The sequence below is a fragment of the Cyprinus carpio genome, chromosome B1 (assembly GCF_018340385.1).
Source record: "Cyprinus carpio isolate SPL01 chromosome B1, ASM1834038v1, whole genome shotgun sequence".
NCBI lineage: Eukaryota > Metazoa > Chordata > Actinopteri > Cypriniformes > Cyprinidae > Cyprinus > Cyprinus carpio.
The window spans coordinates 6,710,990-6,733,565 of NC_056597.1; the positions used below are offsets into that span (position 1 = coordinate 6,710,990).

A 22,576-nucleotide genomic window follows, 5' to 3' on the forward strand; every position below is an offset into this window, starting at 1 on the left:
ACAAGTGCAGATAATACACGCGATATGTGACTTTTTGGCTTAAATTAAAAAAAAAAAAAAACTCTCACACTCACACACACATTTTATTGAACATCCTATTAAACATTCACACATGCACACTTGCACAGTGCTGGAAACAGTGATCCACGTTTGGTTGTTCTTTTATTTAACTGATTAACAGCCAATCTGACTAATCAATGCTGAATCTACCATTTTTGTCCAACAAACAATCCCAGACCAAAGAGTAGATTAACGTTGGTGGACTTGAACTTGAAAAATATTGTGTATTACCAGCTTTCCAAGGTTGAAACAAGATACCTTCTGATGTTCATTCATGTTTATTTCATGCTTTAACTAGCAAAGTGGAAGAGATGATCAGTACACATGCCGCTTGAACAGAGACGCTACAGTGATCTTTCATGACACAATATTGAGCCACAATACAGTATTGTTTAAATTTGTTAAATAAAAGGTTAAACTGCTAACAGGTATTCAGAAAAGTCCTCCAGGTCCTGCACATTCTTTGGTTTTCCAGCATCTTCTGCATATCTGAGCCATTTTAGAAAGGAGACTATACTATTTTGACATCCATCTTTTCACACTTTGAGGCTAAAACATTTACTGACACTCAAAAAGAACACAATGCATTAGAGTAAACTTTCTGAACAGGATGATTTGTATTTTTTCATTTATTTTACATTAGTAGTTTTAGTAGTTATTTTGGATATAGATTCATTCTCATCTCTTTTATGTGTGTCTTAAACATGCTACCTAACCTGTTGAACAGCTGACACCCATCAGCAAATAGGGAGTGTTCCTCTCACTCTGCTTTCACAGCACGTTAATATTTCTGCTTCCCAACCTTTCTCACAGTACTTATAGATCACAATTTTCCCAGTAAATTCCCTCTTTTGTGAGCTGGTCTCAGTGGGCTATTGTGTTGCTCTAGACTCACACACTCCATCCATAACAAAAGCCCAGCCAACCTGCCTATACTTCCACACTCTCTAGCTATGGGGTTACCATGGCAACTCCTGCACCATCCCCAAGTCATCAGCATTGCCTCAGCCTAGGTATAGTATGGGGCAAAAGCATTGAATGTTATCAAGTCAATGCGTGTGAGCGTGTGCGTGTTTAAAGAGAAAGACAGATGGATACAGAAACATACTGTAAACACCTGATGGACTATCACTGATATGCAAAATATCCAGAAACAGTCACGAGAGGTGTTAATGGATGTGGGCAATGAGAAGAAATGAAACAGAGAAAGGATGAATGGAGAATGGTTTAATCTGCGTAATCTCTTAATACCGTCTGTACTCCCTCTACTGGTGTACTGAGTTCAGATCAGATACTGTACTCTTTGTCCAGGCATGTCACAACTGTCAATGTGAAAAAACAAGTTACCTTTAATTGCCATTTAACTTTCGTATTACGAAATTTTCAAATTACACAGGATAGTACATAAAAAAAAAACATCCTAAAATCACTTTCCTGAAAAACCTGTTGTACACAGTCTATTATATGTCTTCTGTAGTCTGATATATATATGTCGTCTTTTTTCATGTTTTATATTTAAATGTGAGTACCAAATATCATTTTATTGCACTGCATTATATGTTTTTAAAACTACAGTTTTGATCATAAAACAAGACATTTAAATCATCTTACTAAGACATAATTTTGGGAGATAGAGAGTGACAGCTGATATATTTGATGATGATTTATATGATTTACATCATTTTATGTTATATGGTTACATAAATCTCATTGATTTGCATTACATACTATCACAATTTTTATCTTACTTTTGGCAATATGAATATTAGCATTTGCACAAAACTGCATATTTTTTGCTTAGTTTTTATAATATCATACTATATGAGCAATAAACACCTTATGTATCAAATATGACGCTCAAAAAAGTTTTATTTTTATATTTTCTTTCATATTTTAATTAACATGATTGTGAAAATTGAGTACTGTACCAGAATGGAGCAAAGCTGAATGCAAGTTCACAAAAACTACACCTAAACTGCTATTAGTTGACATCAGCAGCAGGGATAAATACAGATTTGATTCAAATTCACAAAAACTTTATGAGATTTGGTTCTTTTTTGGGGGGTGGGGGTTGTTATATTTCTGTAGTAATGTACATTTTGCTTACATAATGTAAAGGAAATTCCCTCTCTACTAATGCTGAAAATTAAACAGTGCAGTGTTTCACACTAGTACAAATTGGTAAATCATCTCACGTCTTCCGTCAGGCTTTCATCACATTTTTGATTCACAAAAAAAGAAACGATAAAAGTAAAAGCATACAGATTCAGCATCGCCACATTGAACCAAGTGGAAAACAGGGAATCTTCAAAGTTTGTACATAACAAAAACTATCAGTTGACAATTTAACAGCAAGGTTCAAACTAAGCAGCAGAGTGAGTCAGTTTAGCAGAATGCAGTGAAATCTGCAGGACGGGAAGTGCTGCACGAACACTTTTCACATGGCAGTTGAAAGCCGTCATAGTAAAAGATCAATCTTGGGATTCAGAGAATCCTGAGGAGTGTTCACATGAATATCACAGCTACTCTGAAAATTTATATTTTTACCCAGCCCTAATTAAGAGAAAAAAGACAAGACATTACATGTAAAAAACAAAAAAATCATAAATAAGAAAATACATATATGTCACAATAAGACAAGGAACATAAATCAGTTTTCATGTTGACTGTAAACCCACAATTAAATCCCCACATACAGTTTCATGATAAAAAAATAATAAATAAACTAAAACAATAACATACAATAAAACATAAACAAAAACAAATACATAGTATGTGTTTTTTTTTTTTTTACATGCTATAATATATATATATATATTTTTTTTTTTTTTTTTTTTTTTTAACATGCTATAAAAAAATTTACATTTTCTTACTCTGTAGGCCTGTTTCTGTTCTAATCATGATACCTACAGTACATTCAACATGTGTTCTGTGACAGGATTCCTGTGCATCAGATGACACAGGGTGACAGAACCGAAGTCCTTTTCACACTTCCACATACTATCTACTACCCTATCTCTACACACAAAAAAAAAAAAAAAAAAAAAAAAAAGCCGGTTTACTTGGCCCACTTCCACTGACTTTGTACTACCGTATCTCTCTATGCAGTTTCAATAAAAAGTAATGTCAAAAAAGCACTTGAGCACAAATGCATATAAAAAAAAACAACCTCCTCAGAAACACCTATTTTTTTCTGGAACTCTGAAAAGCTATAATTCTTTATGAAATTAATGACATGATTTTAATTTTACATTTCAGTTGTAAAAAGTTTAGAAACAAACTGGTCACAGTTTTTATTTCACTTGATCCAAATAACAATCAAAATGATTTAATATTTAAAAGAAAAAGAATTTGATGCACAAATAAACACATATGTTGAATTACATCATTTAAATCTTATTTTAAAAGAATTAAAGAACTAGAACCTCAAAGAATTTTGAGAACTATAATAAACATTCTTTTTAAACAATCATAAACAGCTTCTCAATAATAATAAAAATAATAGCTTAAAATACATATTTCTTTATCAACCTTTGAGGGTAACTATATCTGTGTGACGTTGTAAATTATAATTTAAATTGCATTTTAATGTTCTCTTCCCTTTTATCCTTCTGTTCCCTTATCTGTTTCCCTAAATTTAATTTAATATTGACCGATTCAGTCTAATGTTGATGACATTCAATCTCATGTCTTTGATTTTGACAAAATTTCTATTTGTAAACACATAATAACCCTACAAACAAAAATCATTTCTCTATATTTTAATCGTAAAGATTCAACATAACTCCACTATGAAACACAAACACCCTTTAGTGCAGAAAACGTTGCCTTTTTAAATGTACAGTATTTGTGTTACATGTGAACATTCAGACAAATAACAATATGAACAACAAATAAATTACTTCTAAATCAACAGCTGATATAACATCAAAAACAAGGACCGGTTTTGTAAATTTCTTTGTAATGCTGAGCACAGTTGTTGTATAAATGTTTCCCAATTAACCTGAAAATTTTCATTTTGTTGGTATAAATTAATGTATTGAGGTTGATTCAGTGATGATAAATATTATGTTTGTCTTGAATAAAACCAGTTAATACAGATATTACCAATTTTAGGTTACCATTTTTTCCGTGTATTAATCTATTTTGCTATCTGAATCTGATACCTGATGTGTTTTCCTTTAAGGTCAATTGTAATATTTCGATCATGATTTCAGAGCAGTTATCTTCTTTAAGTACTTACATCGTAAACAAAGTACATTTTTTTGGAATATTTGAGAACATATAATTATCAAATACATAAACCTGATCATGTTTGAAATTAAACAAAAAAGAAACAAAAACAAAACTTTTATATAGTTTATTAATTATGTGATAATTATCATTTGAAAAGCTGAGTGGCTCCTAAGTGATTAAACAAATACTGCCATCACTTTTTTTGAGTTTTGGTTTGTTTGATGTTTAAGATTTTATTCTTAAAACACTGAGCATTTTTAGGAAATCGCAATCCTTTGCCACAAACCACAGTGGTAGATGTTATGCACCATTTGTGTATAGGTATAATAAGCTTATAATGTGCCTAATACATAGCAAAAGTAACAAACTAATTCAAAATTCATTTAAAAACAGCAACTGTAACTAAATTGGAGCACACTATGTATAACAATGCATATACAAATTACTCAACTGTGTACAGTGTGTGCTTTGCTACATAGTGGGTTTTGGTAATGTTATTTGCTCCACATCCCACCTCAAATGGTGGTATCTATTAATACAATCTAATGCTTACATGATGTGTTCTTCATAAGCAGAAAGCAATCCTTACGAAAATGTGAATCAAATATCTCCTTCTCACACTGATGGAATGCTTTAATCTAGAACTTGTCAATGTTCTCTGGATGTTTTTTACTTACATATAATTAATTACAAAAACCTTTTGATCAGCCTGTCTATTTGGGTTTTGCACTTAAGACTGACACTAAAAACTGAACTACCACAATATTCATTGATCAAAGTGGTCCATTAATATGTTTTTTTTTTAAGATTGTTAAATTTGCGATTTTGTCCCCACCAATTATAAATATGTACACTGAAACAAATAGTAACATCTATATCAGCTGGTTTTATTTAGTCAAAAAATATCTACCATCACTGAAGCAACCCATATACATTCATTTATAACAACAAAACTAATTTTTATGGGTTTCTATTTTCTATCAGCGGGTAGAAATGGCTCTTTAAGACAACAACTGCAAGTTATATCCTTGCTAAAAAGCTTTTCTGTAAAAAAAAAAAAAATAGAAAAGAAAAAAAGAAAGAATGAAATTGTCTGTGTAGAAACACATATGCTAAAAACTAGAGGACGGCTGCATAGGAGGAAAGTAAATCTGGTCACGTGGTTGTGCTCTACGTAGCTAACTATGTAGTGACCTCTAATTGCTATTCAAGCACTTCTGCATGTGTTTGAACATATATAATCTGATTTGCATTAGCTGTAAACTAAAAAACAACATTTTTTTAATGCACTGTGATACTCTTTTTAAAAGAGTATTGTATTAAAGTATTGTATTCAGAGGCCTACACAAAGCAGTTCAAGTCTATATATCAGATTTTTCCATAAAACTCGTTCTCGTATAATAACAGTAGACAGTCATAAATCAACAAAAATACTCCACATATTACAAATCATAATACAAATGATTAAAATAACAATTAAAACAACTTTAAAAATATATTGCGAGGTAACGTTTAAAGCTAACGTAGCAGATATTCTACTAAACTGACGAATCCCAACAATACGAAAGTTACAGACATAAACACGTAAATACAAATTGACAGAAATTTAGTGACTTTATGCTAAGTGTATGCTACAGGAGCATAATCCACACAACGTGGTATTATGTTCAGACCTGATTCCCTCGCGTGCGTGCGTGTGCGTGTGTGTGTGTTCTGACACAATGGACAAAAGCACTCGACCTAAACAGGAAGTTTGACTGTGGCATTTTAACAACCTTTTTCAAGCCCTGTGTTATTTAAAGAACACACAGCTTAGCCTGTATGTTATGTCTAACAGTTACGCCTATTGTAATGCTAATTCGTTAAGGCCGATTATTATTTTTTACCTAAATTGATGGGGGAAAAAAATGTTTTTCTTGTTTGGTCGACTGAGCAAAACAACATTTCCCGTTACATAATAACAACTTTGGATATAAACAAGTGCGAGGCCCACACGATCATTCAAACTACTCTAAAAGCACAGTGGGACCGACAAGCTAAGCAATCACTCAGTCAAATATGACAGCAGGAAAATGTACCTTAAGTTTCTGAGAAGCCTTGAACACCTTCCTGTGCAATTCCCTGAGAAATCAGGAGAACAGATAACTTAAAACTCTTGAAAAAAGGCCAGGAACATAGGCTACATATAAATATATATTTCCCGACGTCGAAATGTCAGCGTGGTTTGCAATACTCCATACACGTCTAGTTCAAATGATAAAAATATATGAACGTTTTCTGTTCACAAAAAAATAAAAACAAATGTTACAAAAGCCACCATCTCCAATAGGCTACTCGATTGTATAATTTTGGAAAACAGGCGCAAAATAAACAAGGGTGCCAGCCTAAACAAAACTGTTCCCTCCCACTTAAACTGACTCATCTGGACGTCTTTACATTAAAGTGGACTTTAAACGGTGGTTGCTTATTTAAGTGACTTACTACTGACAGCCTGTTGATATGCGACATTAAATTGAATGTATTCTTAAATTTAGGCTGCGTTAACTGAAAGGATCCATGCAATCACACACCCCTTACCCCGAACTATATTATCATCTCTTTTCTTCAACCCCATTGACCCTAATCACAATCCACCTCGTAGAAACATACTCAGATGTTGCACCAACTTGGTAAATGCATAAACATACCGTTTCGTCTTGTGGAGTCTTTCAAATAAATTCACCAAGATATTACAGAAAATTAATTCTGCGGGAAATCCGTGAAATGCACCACCCGGCGGAAATACCCAAACTTCATCGTATGGTAAAAAATAAACCCATTCCTCGTGGATGTGGATCACTGAAAAGCGAGGAAAGAACTTGTTAGCGTATATATTCACGTGGTAAATAAGATTTTCGCGTCGTTTCGCGGTAGGAGAGGAGTGGCTGTCTTCCCGATGGTTCATGGACTCTGTCCAATCAGAACTATTGTCCTTCTTCACCGTGGTTTACTTCATAGCGCCTCCCCTATTTTACGATATTACAGATGAAACTGAAACTCTTAGCTAGAGCAATGGAATCAGTCAGAAGTGTTTTTTATTGAACCTTTTAAAATGAAACTTTTCTCTTTTTTTTAGTATGTGTATTTAAGAAAAAGCCACCTTGTGACACAATAGCAAAATATTTTCATCTGCTGTCAAACAGCAATAGCCTATTCAACTGTGCCATAAAAAAGTTTCTTGAGTAGCCTATCATATCAGCACTTAATGACAATGGCTTCCATTTTTTGTTAATGCATACAAATAGCTACATAATTTAAATGTTGTGACTGTGTTATGTTAAAATACAGTGTAAAATGACAGCATTAATTTTGTTCCAAACATTAAATGTTTTAGTGATTCCAAATATTTGAATGGAAGTGTACACTTAAGTTTGCTGATCACTCAGTGTAGGCTAATTTAAGGCAGTTATTTATAACGTGGTTTTCTTATTATCTTTTTTTCTTTTTTTCTTTCTTTCTTTCTTTCTTTCTTTTTCCACTCTTCTTTCTTTCTTTCTTTCTTTCTAATTATTCAATAATACATTGAATAAAACCACAATGCCATTCTCCATAATCAACAACTAACAACTTGAATTAAATTAATTTGATCAGATCACTCTTAAATTAAACAACACAAAATAAACAAAAACAAAATGACTATAAAAATACAAACTGTACAAGTCCCAATGGAAAGGTGGAAAACCTGAAGCATTGGTGTGTGGAAGCTGCCAAATGTGCTGAAGTTCGGCTATGCTTTTGTTCATTTCTCTGACCAAAAATGGGTTAAGCAGCCATTGAAATGCCATAAAAAAATATTCATATGAATTTACAGTATATTAGTGGCTACTCTCATACACTCACAGTGACTTTTAAAGCAAAAAGTTCTTACACTTTATTACAATTATATTACAGGTGTTTACTGTTGAGTCACAGTGAACAGGAACAGGACATGAATGTAATATTCTGGAGTTCTGTCCGTGTTTATTATATTAATCTCTTGTGTGACAGATTAAAGAACTGGCACTTATATTCCCTTCATGTAACAAATTATGTATTAGTGCTTTTGTATAATTTTCTGCTGTATTTTGCTGTAGTTTTAAGACAGAGAATTACCCAAACAATTACAAAAAAATAATAAAAATAAAATTCTAAATACAGTTTTGTATTGTAAGATGGACTATTAAATCTTGAACTATTCTGGCAATATTTTACAGTGCAGGTAGGAATATTTAAATTTACTAATCTAGACTGGAGCCTCTCCTGAAAGTATAAAATATTAATGAAAAGAATATTCATAAAATATTCACATCAGCCTGTATTAAAATCTCAGCCTGATAGTACATGTTATGTCTGACAAAGTTCTTGTAATATATGTGTGTAACTACGAATTAAATAAATCTGCAAGAGTATCCAGCAAAAAGTTTTGTAATCCCATAACAATAGTAAGTAAAATTTCATTACATCGGTTGGTGTTCTCGCGATACCTATTGCCCCCTAGTGTTTTTCTCCCGTATGTATAGTCTATATTTAAGAAATAGTTGTACAGTCAGAATAATTAGTATTTCTCTCTTTTGCTTTACTGAATGTTTGTGCATACATTTGTATACATTTTATGTTTGAAAAATGTCTACCTAAAACGTATTAGGTATGTTTACACATTATTAACAAATTAAAAATAAGAGATCAGCAAGTTGGACAACAACAACAAATAAAACATTGAATTAAAAGTGAAATGTGAAAGAAAAATGACTGAAATAGTATGTTTGTGTGTGTAGGCCTATATATACAGTATATAAATATAAAAATAAATAAGAAATCATAATTTTTAATACCATTTTGCTTAAACTAAATTTTGTTTCTGTCAATATAATCTTGATATATTTACAAAAGAAACTAAAGTCCAGTTTTATTTCATAAAATATTTCCAGAACAGTATACTTTATTTACACATAAATATATATATACATATATATATATATATAGATATACACCCCTGCACAAGTTAGCATACAAATAAACACATACACAAACAAACAAATATATATATATATATATATATATATATATATATATATATATATATATATATGTATATATATATATATATATATATATATATATATATATACATGTATGTGTGTGTGTGTATAATGTATGTATATATTGATGGACAATGTACAGTAACTATGCTTGCGAATTGCAAATGCTGGTAAAGAGCAGTCAATCATTTTTCTCAATAGAAAAGACTGCCTAATATTACTAAATCATAGAAAATGAATATCCGGAGAGTCTTTTAAAAACCCTGTTATGAAGAAAGTTGCAACTGGTTTGAACAATTCCTGTGTCCCAATGTGCATATTATTTTACATAGCATGTCCCAAAGCATAGTATGTTGAAAAGAGTATGCCAAAAGTCTCCAGAGGGTCTAGTATTTCTAAGAAATTATCTAATTTTGTGGACTGAAGTTCAGAACTACAAACATGAATAAAAAGAACTACAAGAAAGGTGGATGTTTGTAAGATGGATGGTTGGTTAGAGAATCCCTGAAAAGTGTATGAATATCTAAGCTGATTTTTTTATTTATTTATTTATTTATTTATTTATTGTTATCTGTGTAAACTTTCATAAAGATATGAATAACACAATACCAAAACAGATATTTGGCCATTATTATATCATTGTGAATATATCATTCAAAAAACATGAGCATAGCACTAACGACTGGCAACATATTACATGTTTTCTCTCCAATACAATAGAAAGAATTGTTAGGATAAATTTCATAAAATAAAATGTTAAAATGTTAATATTAAAATAAATTTGTGTCAGTTTACACTGGCAAAATGCACATATCTCTGCAACAGCTTTATGACATGGTAGTGTGTCTAAATGCTTATTTCTTCTGCTACACACTCGAAAGTATAAACTTTTTCTTCTCAAAAAGAGTGCATGCTTGTAGAATTATAGGCTAATAGTAGGCAGGTTAGTAGAGCAGGTTATCCGGGATGCAGCATATGCACTTCCAAACTTAATAAAAGGGTGAACAGGTGGTTCCTTAAACCTCAACAACTGAACTTTGTTATCCACAAGCCTGATCTCTGACAAACATATTGCCTCCTGACAGGAGTCCTGGTGGTTGACAAGAGTAGGAGGATGTGGGGTTATGCGACATCTGAAAGTTTCCGATAGTGAAGGGATTCTATAAGGCCACCAGGTGGTGCCAATCCTTCAACTTCATGAACAGTTCACGCCTAAAGAAAATGTATCATCAGTGTTAAACTGGCTGGTTCCACGACGTATGACTTCGTTTAATACTTAATGTAAGCTGCACCAAAGTGCTTGTGGAGGAAATCATTTATTGAAGATGAACGTATTACCTCAATGTGATGGCCTAGTAACAGACTGGTGAAAACATTCAGTCACGTGGAAGTCAGGTAATCTGACAGGAACACTTTTTCAGTTTTTTGTGCAATATTATGTAAAACAAAAAACAAACATGGGTAAATGTCTTTCCGCATTTAAGCAAAGACCATTTACAATTCCCACCTCTTATGTTGATCTTTGGCCAAGTACAGTCCTGGCCAAAAGTTTTGGCAGTGACATGAATTTTGTGTTTTGCAAAGTTTGCTGCTTCAGTATTTGTAGATTATTTTTCCACGTTTCTATGGTATACTGAAAAACAATGTTAAGCATATCATAAGTTTAAAAGGCTTTTATTGGCAAAAAAAAAATATATATATAATGAGTCAATATTTACAGTGTTGACCCTTGTTCTTCATAACCTCTGCAGTTTGCTCTGGCATGCTGGATATTAGCTTCTGGGCTAAATCCTGACTGATGGCGATCCATTCTTGCCTTATTAGTTCTCAGAGTTGATCACAATTTGTGGGCTTCTGCTTGTCCACTCACCTCTTGAGGACTGACCACAGGTTCACTATGGGATTTGTGGGGAGTTGCCCGGCCACAGATACAAAATTTCAATGTAATGATCTTTGAGCCACTTCTTTATCACTTCTCTTGCTTTGTGACATGGTGCTCCATCATGCTGGAAAATGCAGTGATCATCACCAAATTGCTCATGGACTGTTGGAAGAAGTCGCTCTTGCAGGACGTTTTGATACCATTCTTTATTCATGGCAGTGTTTTTGGGAAGAATTATGAGAGACCCCTCTCCCTTGGTTGAAAGGCAACCCCACACATGGATGGTCTCAGGATGCTTCACTGTTGGCACATCACAGGACTCATGGTAGCATTCACCTTTTGTTCTCCAAACAATCGATTTTCCAGATGTCCCAAACAGTCGGAAGGCAGCTTCATCAGAGAAAATAACTTTGCACCAGTCTTCTGCTGTTCATCCTTGTACGTTCTACAGAATTTCAGTCTGTCCTTGACGTTTTTCTTGGAGAGAAGTGGCTTGTTTGCTGCTCTTCTTGAAACCAGGCCGTTGTCTAAAAGTCTTGGCCTCACTGTGTGTGCAGATGCTCTCACACCAACCTGCTGCCATTCCTGAGCAAGCTCTGCACTGGTGGTGACACGATTCCGTAGCTGATGGTCCTGGTGCTTGCTGACACTCTGGGATCTCCTGAAGACTTCTTCACTGTAGTTGAACCTCTCTCATTGAAGTTCTTGATGATCCGGTAAATGGTTCTTTCAGGTGCAATGTTTTTTGTAGCAATTTCATTGCATGTGAGGCTATTTTGATGCAAAGTGATGATGGTTGCACGTGTTTCTTTAAAGGTAACCATTGTTAGCAAGAACATAATGATTGGAAGCGCTTCTTCCCTCCTTTTATAGCAATCAGTCTGCTCTTACAATCTAGTTAGTATGATAGTGATTTCGCCTGGATAGTACTCATTCACACTTTCTGAATCAGAATCAGAATTAGCTTTATATGCCAGGTGTGCGCAAACACACGAGGATTTTTTTGCGTTTTTTTTTTTAAGGTGCTCCTGGTACATACAGGTCCTTCTCAAAAAAATAGCATATTGTGAAAAAGTTCATTATTTTCCATAATGTAATGATAAAAATTTAACTTTCATATATTTTAGATTCATTGCACACCAGCTGAAATATTTCAGGTCTTTTATTGTTTTAATACTGATGATTTTGGCATACAGCTCATGAAAACCCAAAATTCCTATCTCAAAAAAAATTAGCATATTTCATCCGACCAATAAAAGAAAAGTGTTTTTAATACAAAAAAAGTCAACCTTCAAATAATTATGATTCAGTTATGCACTCAATACTTGGTCGGGAATCCTTTTGCAGAAATGACTGCTTCAATGCGGCGTGGCATGGAGGCAATCAGCCTGTGGCACTGCTGAGGTGTTATGGAGGCCCAGGATGCTTCGATAGCAGCCTTAAGCTCATCCAGAGTGTTGGGTCTTGCGTCTCTCAACTTTCTCTTCACAATATCCCACAGATTCTCTATGGGGTTCAGGTCAGGAGAGTTGGCAGGATAATTGAGCACAGTAATACCATGGTCAGTAAACCATTTACCAGTGGTTTTGGCACTGTGAGCAGGTGCCAGGTCGTGCTGAAAAACAAAATCTTCATCTCCATAAAGCTTTTCAGCAGATGGAAGCATGAAGTGCTCCAAAATCTCCTGATAGCTAGCTGCATTGACCCTGCCCTTGATAAAAAACACAGTGGACCAACACCAGCAGCTGACATGGCACCCGCAGACCATCACTGACTGTGGGTACTTGACACTGGACTTCAGGCATTTTGGCATTTCCTTCTCCCCAGTCTTCCTCCAGACTCTGGCACCTTGATTTCCAAATAACATGCAAAAATTTGCTTTCATCCGAAAAAAAGTACTTTGGACCACTGAGCAACAGTCCAGTGCTGCTTCTCTGTAGCCCATTTCCTGCACACGCCTGTGCACGGTGGCGCTGGATGTTTCTACTCCAGACTCAGTCCACTGCTTCCGCAGGTCCCCAAGGTCTGGAATCGGTCCTTCTCCACAATCTTCCTCAGGGTCCGGTCACCTCCTCTCGTTGTGCAGCGTTTTTTTGCCACACTTTTTCCTTCCCACAGACTTCCCACTGAGGTGCCTTGATACAGCACTCTGGGAACAGCCTATTCGTTCAGAAATTTCTTTCTGTGTCTTACCCTCTCGCTTGAGGGTGTCAACGATGGCCTTCTGGACAGCAGTCAGGTCGGCAGTCTTACCCATGATTGCGGTTTTGAGTAATGAAACCAGGCTGGGGGTTTTTAAAAAGCCTCAGGAATCTTTTGCAGGTGTTTAGAGTTAATTAGTTGATTTAGATGATTAGGTTAATAGCTCGTTTAGAGAAACTTTTCATGATATGCTAATTTTTTGAGATAGGAATTTTGGGTTTTCATGAGCTGTATGCAAAAATCATCAGTATTAAAACAATAAAAGACCTGAAATATTTCAGTTGGTGTGCAATGAATCTAAAATATATGAAAGTTTAATTTTTATCATTACATTATGGAAAATAATGAACTTTTTCACAAAATGCTAATTTTTTGAGAAAGACCTGTACATGCATGCATACATACACATCTGACATGAGAACAGAAAAAATAGAAGAAAAAAATACAATAAAAAAAAAAAATTAGTAAGACTGTATAAATAAAGAGATATGCATATGTATTTACATAATACTTGAGAAAGGCAGTAATTAAAGATGTAGAATGATTTACGGAAAATAATTACAGAATACAGGTAATGATTCATATGTTAGCTGTTTAAGCTGGAGAAGGCATGGGGGGAAAAAACTGTTTTTATGCCTAGATGTTCTAGTGCACAGAGATCTGTAGCATCTGCCTGAGGAGAGAAGTGCAAACAGATTGTGTCCGGGGTGAGAGGGGTCTTTGATGATGTTACCTGCACGTTTCTTCACTCTGGAGTTGTACAAGTCCTGAAGACTGGGCAGGTGCACACCAATGATCCTTTCTGCTGTCCTAACAGTCCGTTGCATTCTTCTTAAATCTGATTTGCTGGCTGACCCAAACCAGACAGTTATAGAAGAACACAGTACCGACTCAATAATAGCGGAGTAAAACTGTGTCATCTGCGCCTGTGGCAGGTTGAACTTTTTCAACTGACGAAGGAAGTACAACCTCTGCTGGGCCTTTTTCACAATGGAGTCAATCTGAGTGTCCCACTCCAGGTCCTGAGAGATGGTTGTGCCCAGGAACTTGAATGACTCCCCTGCATCTCCACAGTTTTGAGTGTGTTCAGCTCCAGGTTGTTGTGACTGCACCAGACAGCCAGCTGCTCAACCTCTTGCCTGTAAGCAGACTCGTCTCCGTCCTGAATGAGGCCGATGACTGTGGTGTCATCTGCAAACTTCCGGAGCTTGACAGAGGGATCTTTAGAGGTGCAGTCGTTTGTGTAGAGGGAGAAGAGCAGTGTGGAGAGAACGCAGCCCTGAGTAGTTCCAGTGCTGATGGTGCGGGTGTTGGATGTGAGGTTTTCCCAGCTTCACTAGCTGCTGCCTGTCTGTCAGGAAGCTGGAGATCCACTGACAGATGGAGGTGGGTACAGAGACCTGTGTGAGTTTATTCTGAAGGCTGTCCAGGATGATGGTGTTGAAAGCGGAGCTGAAGTCCACAAACAAGATCCTTGCATAAGTCCCTGGTTTGTCCAGATGTTGCAGGACGTAGTGCAATCCCATATTGACTGCATCATCCACAGACCTGTTTGCTCTGTAAGCAAACTGTAGGGGGTCCAGTAATATCCTTCAAGTAGGCCAGCACCAGTCTCTCAAATGACTTCATGGCCACAGATGTTAAAGCAACAGGTCTGTAGTCATTAAGTCCTGTGATTTTTGGTTTCTTGGGTACAGGGATGATGGTGGAGCATTTGAAGCAGGAGGGGACTTCACACAGCTCCAAGGATCTGTTGAAGATCAATGTGAAGTGGATGATAGCTGGACAGCACAGGCTTTGAGGCTGGCTGGAGAGACACCATCTGGGCCTTTGGCTTTCCTTTTGCTGTGAGATGGTCGGAGTGGGTGTGGGGTGTCAGACCAAGCTTTTGTTTTTCAAGCCTACAGTAGAACTTGTTCAGGTCTTCAGCCAGTTGTTGACTGGCCTCAGTGCTGGGGGATGGGGTCTTGTAGCTGGTGAGGCTTTCAGGCCATTACACACTGATGTAGAGTCATTATTTGAAAGCCGTTTTTTTTTAGCTTTTCAGAGTAGTTTAACTTTGCCACTCTTATCTCCCTATTCAGTGTGTATTTGGCCTGTTTGTACAAGTCTTTGTCCCCACTCCTGTAGGTGTCCTCTTTGGCCTGGCGAAGCTGTTTGAGTTTTGCACTGAACCAAGGTTTGTCGTTGTTAAAAGTTAAATAAGTCCTTTTGCTGCTGATATGATTAGTCAGTTAATGTTAGCTGGTCATTTTGTGTCAGGATCAAAAAACTGTGAAATTTGTTTGTTGTTGTTTTTTTGGCCAATGAAGCTTTTAGCAGTTATTTAAAATGAATCTGATCACTCTACACAATAATCTAGAAACAATGTGAATGAACACCACAACAGCTTAAGCAGCAAACTTAGCAAAACAAAAAATGTATGTCACTGCCAAAACTTTTGGCCATGACTGTACATACACAGGAATAGTAAAGGTCCATGTGTAAATGGAACGAAAACACATCGTGACATTAACCCTTCAGTTCTGACCACTGAATCCATGAATGTCCTTAAAGGTCAGGACTGACAGACCTGTAATCAAAAGCTTTACTGTCTGTTATGACTACTTCACCAGAGTAAGTAAACAACCTGCGCACTACAATTTATCAGATATCACTCGCCCAAAGTACAACACTAAACTTTAGTAGCATTGCTATAGCTTTAGTTCAAAAGAATAAAGCTATTGTAGGAAAAAAAGGAGTTCAGTTTTTTTTAAGTATGTTTTTCTGTTGCCTTTTTGATTGGGGGTTTTGTAAGGCAAATTGTTGCTTTGCAAAGTATTGTCATAAGAAATATACAGGTAAAATTAAAGCTGCACCATGTATTTATTTATTTTTGTTGAAACATTCATACCTTGTTTTACAGTGCCATTTATCCACATGTACACTTCTGTTTTTCATTAATATTATTTTCTAATTTCTTCAGTTTCTTAGTTCTGATTTATATAGCTCAATCATACTAAATAGCACACAATTAAAAATAAAATAAAAACAAAAACTTTATATGTGGCTCTTTTAATCAAACGGTTAAAAGTTGAATCATTTTCTTAGTAGTATTCTGTCTTTGGCTGTGTGCTGTACAGTGTAAGTGAAACACTGCCATCTATTGCTTGAAATGGTTATAAGTTTCAAAGAGGCTTATTTTTTCTGCAGTGTGCACAAATAACAAAGATGCAGAGTAACATGACATTATCAATGTTTAATTGCTTTTACTGTTGAAGTTGGACCATTATTTAAGAGTACTGTAGCTACAGCATGTTTAAATTTTTGTGACATGAATAGACAGCACAACGTTTTAAAAGAGGTAGATTTTAGTAAAGGTATAGATGTGTGTTCAAGGTCACTGTACATTGTAATTCTGATGTCTAACATCTAATGTGTTGAAAAAATGGGGTGAGCTTTATATACATAACCTAACCACACACTCCAGACTTCTCTACCGGGTTGAGTTACTGTTCAAATCTAGTCTGGTGGTTTACAGAATGAGTTGAATGTTGAATTTCAGACTCCATCTCAATCTGTAATACTGGTGAAATGCATTTTTCACCAAGATGAAGAGAAAATAACAACCAAAAATGATGATTATTACTGTTATTATTAAAAGATTATTTTAAAGAATTTACTCGCCCAGTGTAGACCTACTGTTTGACCACAATGAGTGTTCAACACAGAACCTTAAGAGTGGCAGGAGTGCTTAGCGTTTGGGTGGACCAGTGCTTTTCTGGCAGTCAGAACATTACTAATATATATATATATATATATATATATATATATATATATATATATATATATATATATATATATATATATATATATATATATATATATATATATATATATATATATATATATATGTATATATATATATATATATATACTTAAAAACAACTTGATTAGACACAAAATCAAACATATTTTTGCATAATAAACGAGAACATTCACATGAACAAAATTTTATTAGCATAACATCATAATAATTTTATAATTTATATTTAAGTGGCTATTTTCTTTAGAGATATTATTTTAATGAAACTCCGAAGCGAAGACCAGGAAACTCTTGGGTATCTTCAGCAGGCCTCTTTATTGAGAACGCGCTGCAGTCATCAAAAGTTTAATTAAGGCAGTGATACATTGTAGTTTATATACATTTCATGGGGAAGGGATACATAGAGGTGAAGACAATCTAAACAAAGGATGCAAATGCAGTACAGGAATCAGCCCGTTACCGGAGTTTCCCCAGCCCTGATCTCATCAGCATAACAGTGTCATTCAAATGCATAGGTGCTTATCCAATCAGCCTGACAGTATTGCCCATACCTTCACATCATCATAGAGACAAAGGCACAGCTGTGCCTTAAGCTTAGCATTCACCTTTAACTTGGGACCCTGCCCAATATTCAGGAAGTGCATGAAGACTTAACATAAAAGGTTAATGTTTCAGACACCTGGGCTGCTTGGCCTGATCTTCTTCATCATCTTTACCTCAAAATGTAATACACAATGTACATAAACTTAGTTTTTCATGTGATGCTATGTCAGAACATAGGATCAGCATATTTTAAACAGATTCTAAAATTAGTTATCCCACAAGAGTTTAAACAATATTTCATCTTATCTTTTTGTACCACGGATAAATCATGCTGTTAAAAAGGTTTTGTCCCACTCTCCGATAAACACAAAGATGCTCTAAATATTATCCATTTTCATTGTGCAGAAAAAGTTTCTACAGTAAGCATCATAAAATAACACAAATATTTCCAACTGGATTACTATGGCATGAAAGTTCCACTTGTTTCCTTTTCAACATACCACTATAAATGTACCACTTTTTTAGACTTTTCAGACAGCAAAGTCACAATAACAATAACAAAATGTGTATTTCTGGTTCATTTAAAATAATAATAATAATAAAAACAATCTGAGGCTTTGACAGAATAGGATATTTCATGCTTTGACACAAAAGAAAGCATCAAAAGAGAGTCTTCTGAAGTCATATGAAAGCTTTTGCATGAGGACCAAACCAAAGTTCAATTTTGGCCTCTGCCACAGATCTCATATCCTGTTTTATGAGATTCAAGAACCTGACAAGCTATAGTAATTTGAACTGTTAAGCAGAAATATGTGCAACCACAGAAAACAGAGCTTGCCAGCCACAAGTCACTCTCTAGCTTTATCATATGGAAAAGATCAGCCAGGGCATTCTGTTAAACATCCGCATTTGTGTTCCATGGAAGACTGAAAAACCACGTAGCTTAGGAACAACATGAGAACAATTCGTACGTTTTTGGATGAGCTACAGTATTCCATTAAGACTTCTATTCAGTTTACTAGTACCAAAACAACACATGGTTTAATAATTTATCAATATATTATAGAATTCTTAATTATAAGATGATGTAGGTTCAAGGACGATGCCAAATGGCACAAGCCCTGAGACACAATGTATAACTGTCCACCATGTTGGCTCTGTCCTGTGGACCAGAGAGGGTTGCAATTGCATGTGAACTCCTTGTAGCACTGCAAGACAGCAGCAGGAGCGCCACACTGTCTAGTCAGAAAGGAAGTGACATCATCAGCTCCTGTGAGTTGTGTATCAGTGCTCTTAACTTCTTCCAGCAGGTGTAGTTATGACACCAGTGTTGTGTTCTTAATTACTTTCAACTCAGTGATCTTACAGAAGTTAAAAAATTCATTCTCTTTGTCCTCCCAGTCATCTTCGATTTATTTTAATCTTAATGCTGAAGCAAGAAGTTTGTTGCAATGTTAATGTCATTATTAGATGCCGGCGGGGGTATATAGGGGGGCTGTTGCGGCTGGGGACCCTCATGGTGCCGGTTCTGTCCTCTGTGCCTTAGAGTCGGGAAGAATCTGTTCCAATTCAAGAGACCTGTCTGCTGAATTAATGACAGGAATTCTTTTTAAAGTCACCATGGAATAAAAACTGACAATTCCTATTTTTATGGAACACTGATCAATAATCATACATTTTTATGGAACACTCATCAATGATCATACATTTTATTATAAATGTGCACATCATTATTTTTACATTTTTACATTATTACACATAGCAGCAATTAAAAAAAGTCCCACTCTACATTTTTTTCCACATTTGAGAAGCCAGTTCATATAATCAGATACAATACAATAAAGAAGCAAAGCGTAATGTAATTTCTACTTTATTTAACTTTAAAGACAGTTTATCTTATTGTGTGTTTCTATATCTCATCTTACTGTAGTCCAGTAGAGGTAGCTTTTTTTCTAAATTTCTAAATTTATTCAAAAACGCCAATAAAAGAAAAAATGAACAACCGGCAAGCATTATCCCTACTTTATATTCATAATCCTACTACAGGTTTATCAGCTACAACGCTAACATACTCTAGGCCTAATTCATAGCTACACATAGGACTTAAAACATGAGAGAAAACAAGAATGTTCTATGCTAATTATCCATATCATTTCCAGAAAATAACAGCTTTTCTCATTTTCAGTTACATTTTTATCAAGGACAAAATGATTTGTGCTTTTATCAGGTATCCGTGATGAAACCATGTGGCTGTCTGTGTTTGCTCACAGGAAACCATTAACTTCCTCTTGTTCAGAAACATTGAAAAAAAAAAAAAAGACAAAAAACAAGACATATCACGGAACATCTTGTCCAACCAGAGTGACGGAAATACAGAAATGGAGCTAGCTGAATCATTGCAGTTTTGATGTCTATACCTCATGTCTGGAAATGTAAGCAGACCTCAATCACTGTTTTCCCCACAAAAGCATGGCTTGTGATCAAATACTATTTGAACATAGCCTATCAAGAAAATACTTTAAAACCTTAAAAATGGAAACTTCTTCCAACCCATTTAGAATATATATATATAAATTATACCAATAATGTAATTGCACAATAACTTAGCAGATCACAACTAAGGTGACTGTATAATATCTGAACAGGTAGGCTTATATAAAATACAAGAAAAACACCTATAAGATAAATTATAACACTTATACATCAGCCGAAAACACAGGACATAGCACAGGAAATCAAATCAGTAAATCATTATTTTTGTGAGTCTGACACCAATTTGTGAGCTAAAAGTTCAGCAATAAAAGTCAGACCTCTAAAACATGTGGTTGAGATAGTAGCATCTCTACTTACTTACTCAGTCACTTGCCAACACTGAATAACAAGTACTGGCGACTAAAAAAAGATTTTGATTCTGACAATAACACACTGCTACATCACACTGCTGAGATATTCTCAAGCAGAGGTTCTCAGCCAGGGAACTGGGAGCCACTATGAGGCCCTAACAAACTTTCAAGGGGCTGCAGAATGACTTAAAATTACTCTAATTAATATATTTTTATGAATACAATTAATATTCCCATTATTCATATTTTTTGAAGATTAAAATAATCAAAATTAAAATTAATGCAAAATGACAGTTAAAGGCAGTTCATCGTCATTCATCTCAGTTCAGTTTAAATAGTATCTGTGCAATCATTTGCAATCATTTGCAATCAAGTCAACAATATCACTGTAAATTAAGTGTCCCCAACTAAGCAAGCCAGAGTCGACAGCGGCAAGGAACCAAAACTCCGTCTGTGACAGAATGGATAAAAAAACCATGGGAGAAACAGGCTCAGTTGGGGGGCCAGTTCTCTTCTGGTCAGACGAAACCAGCAGTTCAATTCCAGGCTGCAGCAAAGTCAGATTGTGTAGAAGAATCATCTGTTTCCTGTGGTCTTGTCCCGGTGGTCGTCTGAGACAAGGTCTTTACAGGGGATCTGTCTCTGCGGCTCATCTAGTTGTCCTGGTCTCCGCTGTCTTTTATGGCTGTAGAGGTCATTTTCAGGTGCTGATCCACCATCTGGGCTGGATATGTACTGGATCCGGGTGACTAGATTTAAACTGCAAGAGTGTGTCTGCCTCCTGAACAATATTAGGTAGGTTATTCCAGAGTTTGGGCGCTAAAAAGGAAAAGGATCTGCCGCCCGCAGTTGATTTTGATATTCTAGGTATTATCAAATTGACAGAGTTTTGAAAACGCAGCGGACGTGGAGGACTATAATGTAACAAGAGCTCGTTCAAATACTGAGGTGCTAAACCATTCAGGGCTTTATAAGTAATAAACAAGATTTTAAAATCTATACATTGTTTGATAGGGAGCCAATGCAATGTTGACAGAACCAGGAAAATATGGTCATATTATTGGTTCTAGTAAGAACTCTAGCTGCTGCATTTTGGACTAGCTGGAGTTTGTTTATTAAGCATGCAGAACAACCACCCAATAAAGCATTACAATAATCTAACCTTGAGGTCATAAACGCATGGATTAACATTTCTGCATTTGACATTGAGAGCATAGGCCGTAAATTAAATATATTTTTGAGATGGAAAAATTTAGTTTTACAATTGCTAGAAACGTGGCTTTCTAAGGAAAGATTGCTATCAAATAGCACACCTAGGTTCCTAACTTGTGACGAAGAATTGACAGTGCAGCCATCAAGTCTTAGACAGCATTCTAGGTTATTACATGCAGAGTTTTTAGGTCCTATAATTACCACCTCTGTTTTTTTCAGAATTTAGCATAGATGGAATAGGGTCTAACATGCATGTTGTTGGTTTAGATGATTTAACAAGTTTATACAATTCTTCTTCTCCTATAGTAGAGAATGAGTGGAACTGTTCCTCAGGGGATCTATAGTGCATTGTCTGATGCAATACTGTAGCTGACGGCTGCATGGTTACAATTTTATTTCTAATAGTATCGATCTTAGAAGTAAAGTAGTTCATAAAGTCATTACTGCTGTAATGTTGGGAAATCTCAACACTTGTTGATGCTTTATTTTTTCATTAATTTAGCTACTGTATTGAATAAATACCTGGGGTTATGTTTGTTTTCTTCTAAAAGAGATGAAAAGTAATCAGATCTAGCAGTTTTTAATGCTTTTCTGTAGGATAGGTTAGTTTCCCGCCAAGCAATACGAAATATCTCTAGTTTTGTTTTCCTCCAGCTGCGATCCATTTTCTGGGCTGCTCTCTTTAGGGTGCGAGTGTGCTCATTATACCATGGAATCAGACTGTTTTCCTTAACCT

The 22,576-nt window shown here is 35.3% G+C and overlaps 1 protein-coding gene across 3 annotated transcripts in view; it reads right to left on the reverse strand.

The window, feature by feature from the left end:
* The window catches only part of igf2bp2b (insulin-like growth factor 2 mRNA binding protein 2b), a 30,870-nt gene extending 23,602 nt beyond the window's left edge, over positions 1-7,268 (reverse strand). Inside the window, exons 1-2 of one of the 3 annotated variants that reach the window (XM_042716373.1) lie at positions 6,984-7,195; positions 6,375-6,417 (exon numbers count right to left, since the gene is read on the reverse strand). Coding sequence is in view for 2 of the 3 variants with exons in the window: in XM_042716371.1 (XP_042572305.1) it covers positions 6,984-7,240 (257 nt within the window). In the remaining variant the exon portion in view is untranslated. Of the gene's footprint in view, positions 1-6,374; positions 6,418-6,983 lie in introns of all 3 variants that reach the window. The other 2 variants (XM_042716371.1, XM_042716372.1) reach the window with 2 other exon arrangements.
* Positions 7,269-22,576: the final 15,308 nt, after the last annotated feature.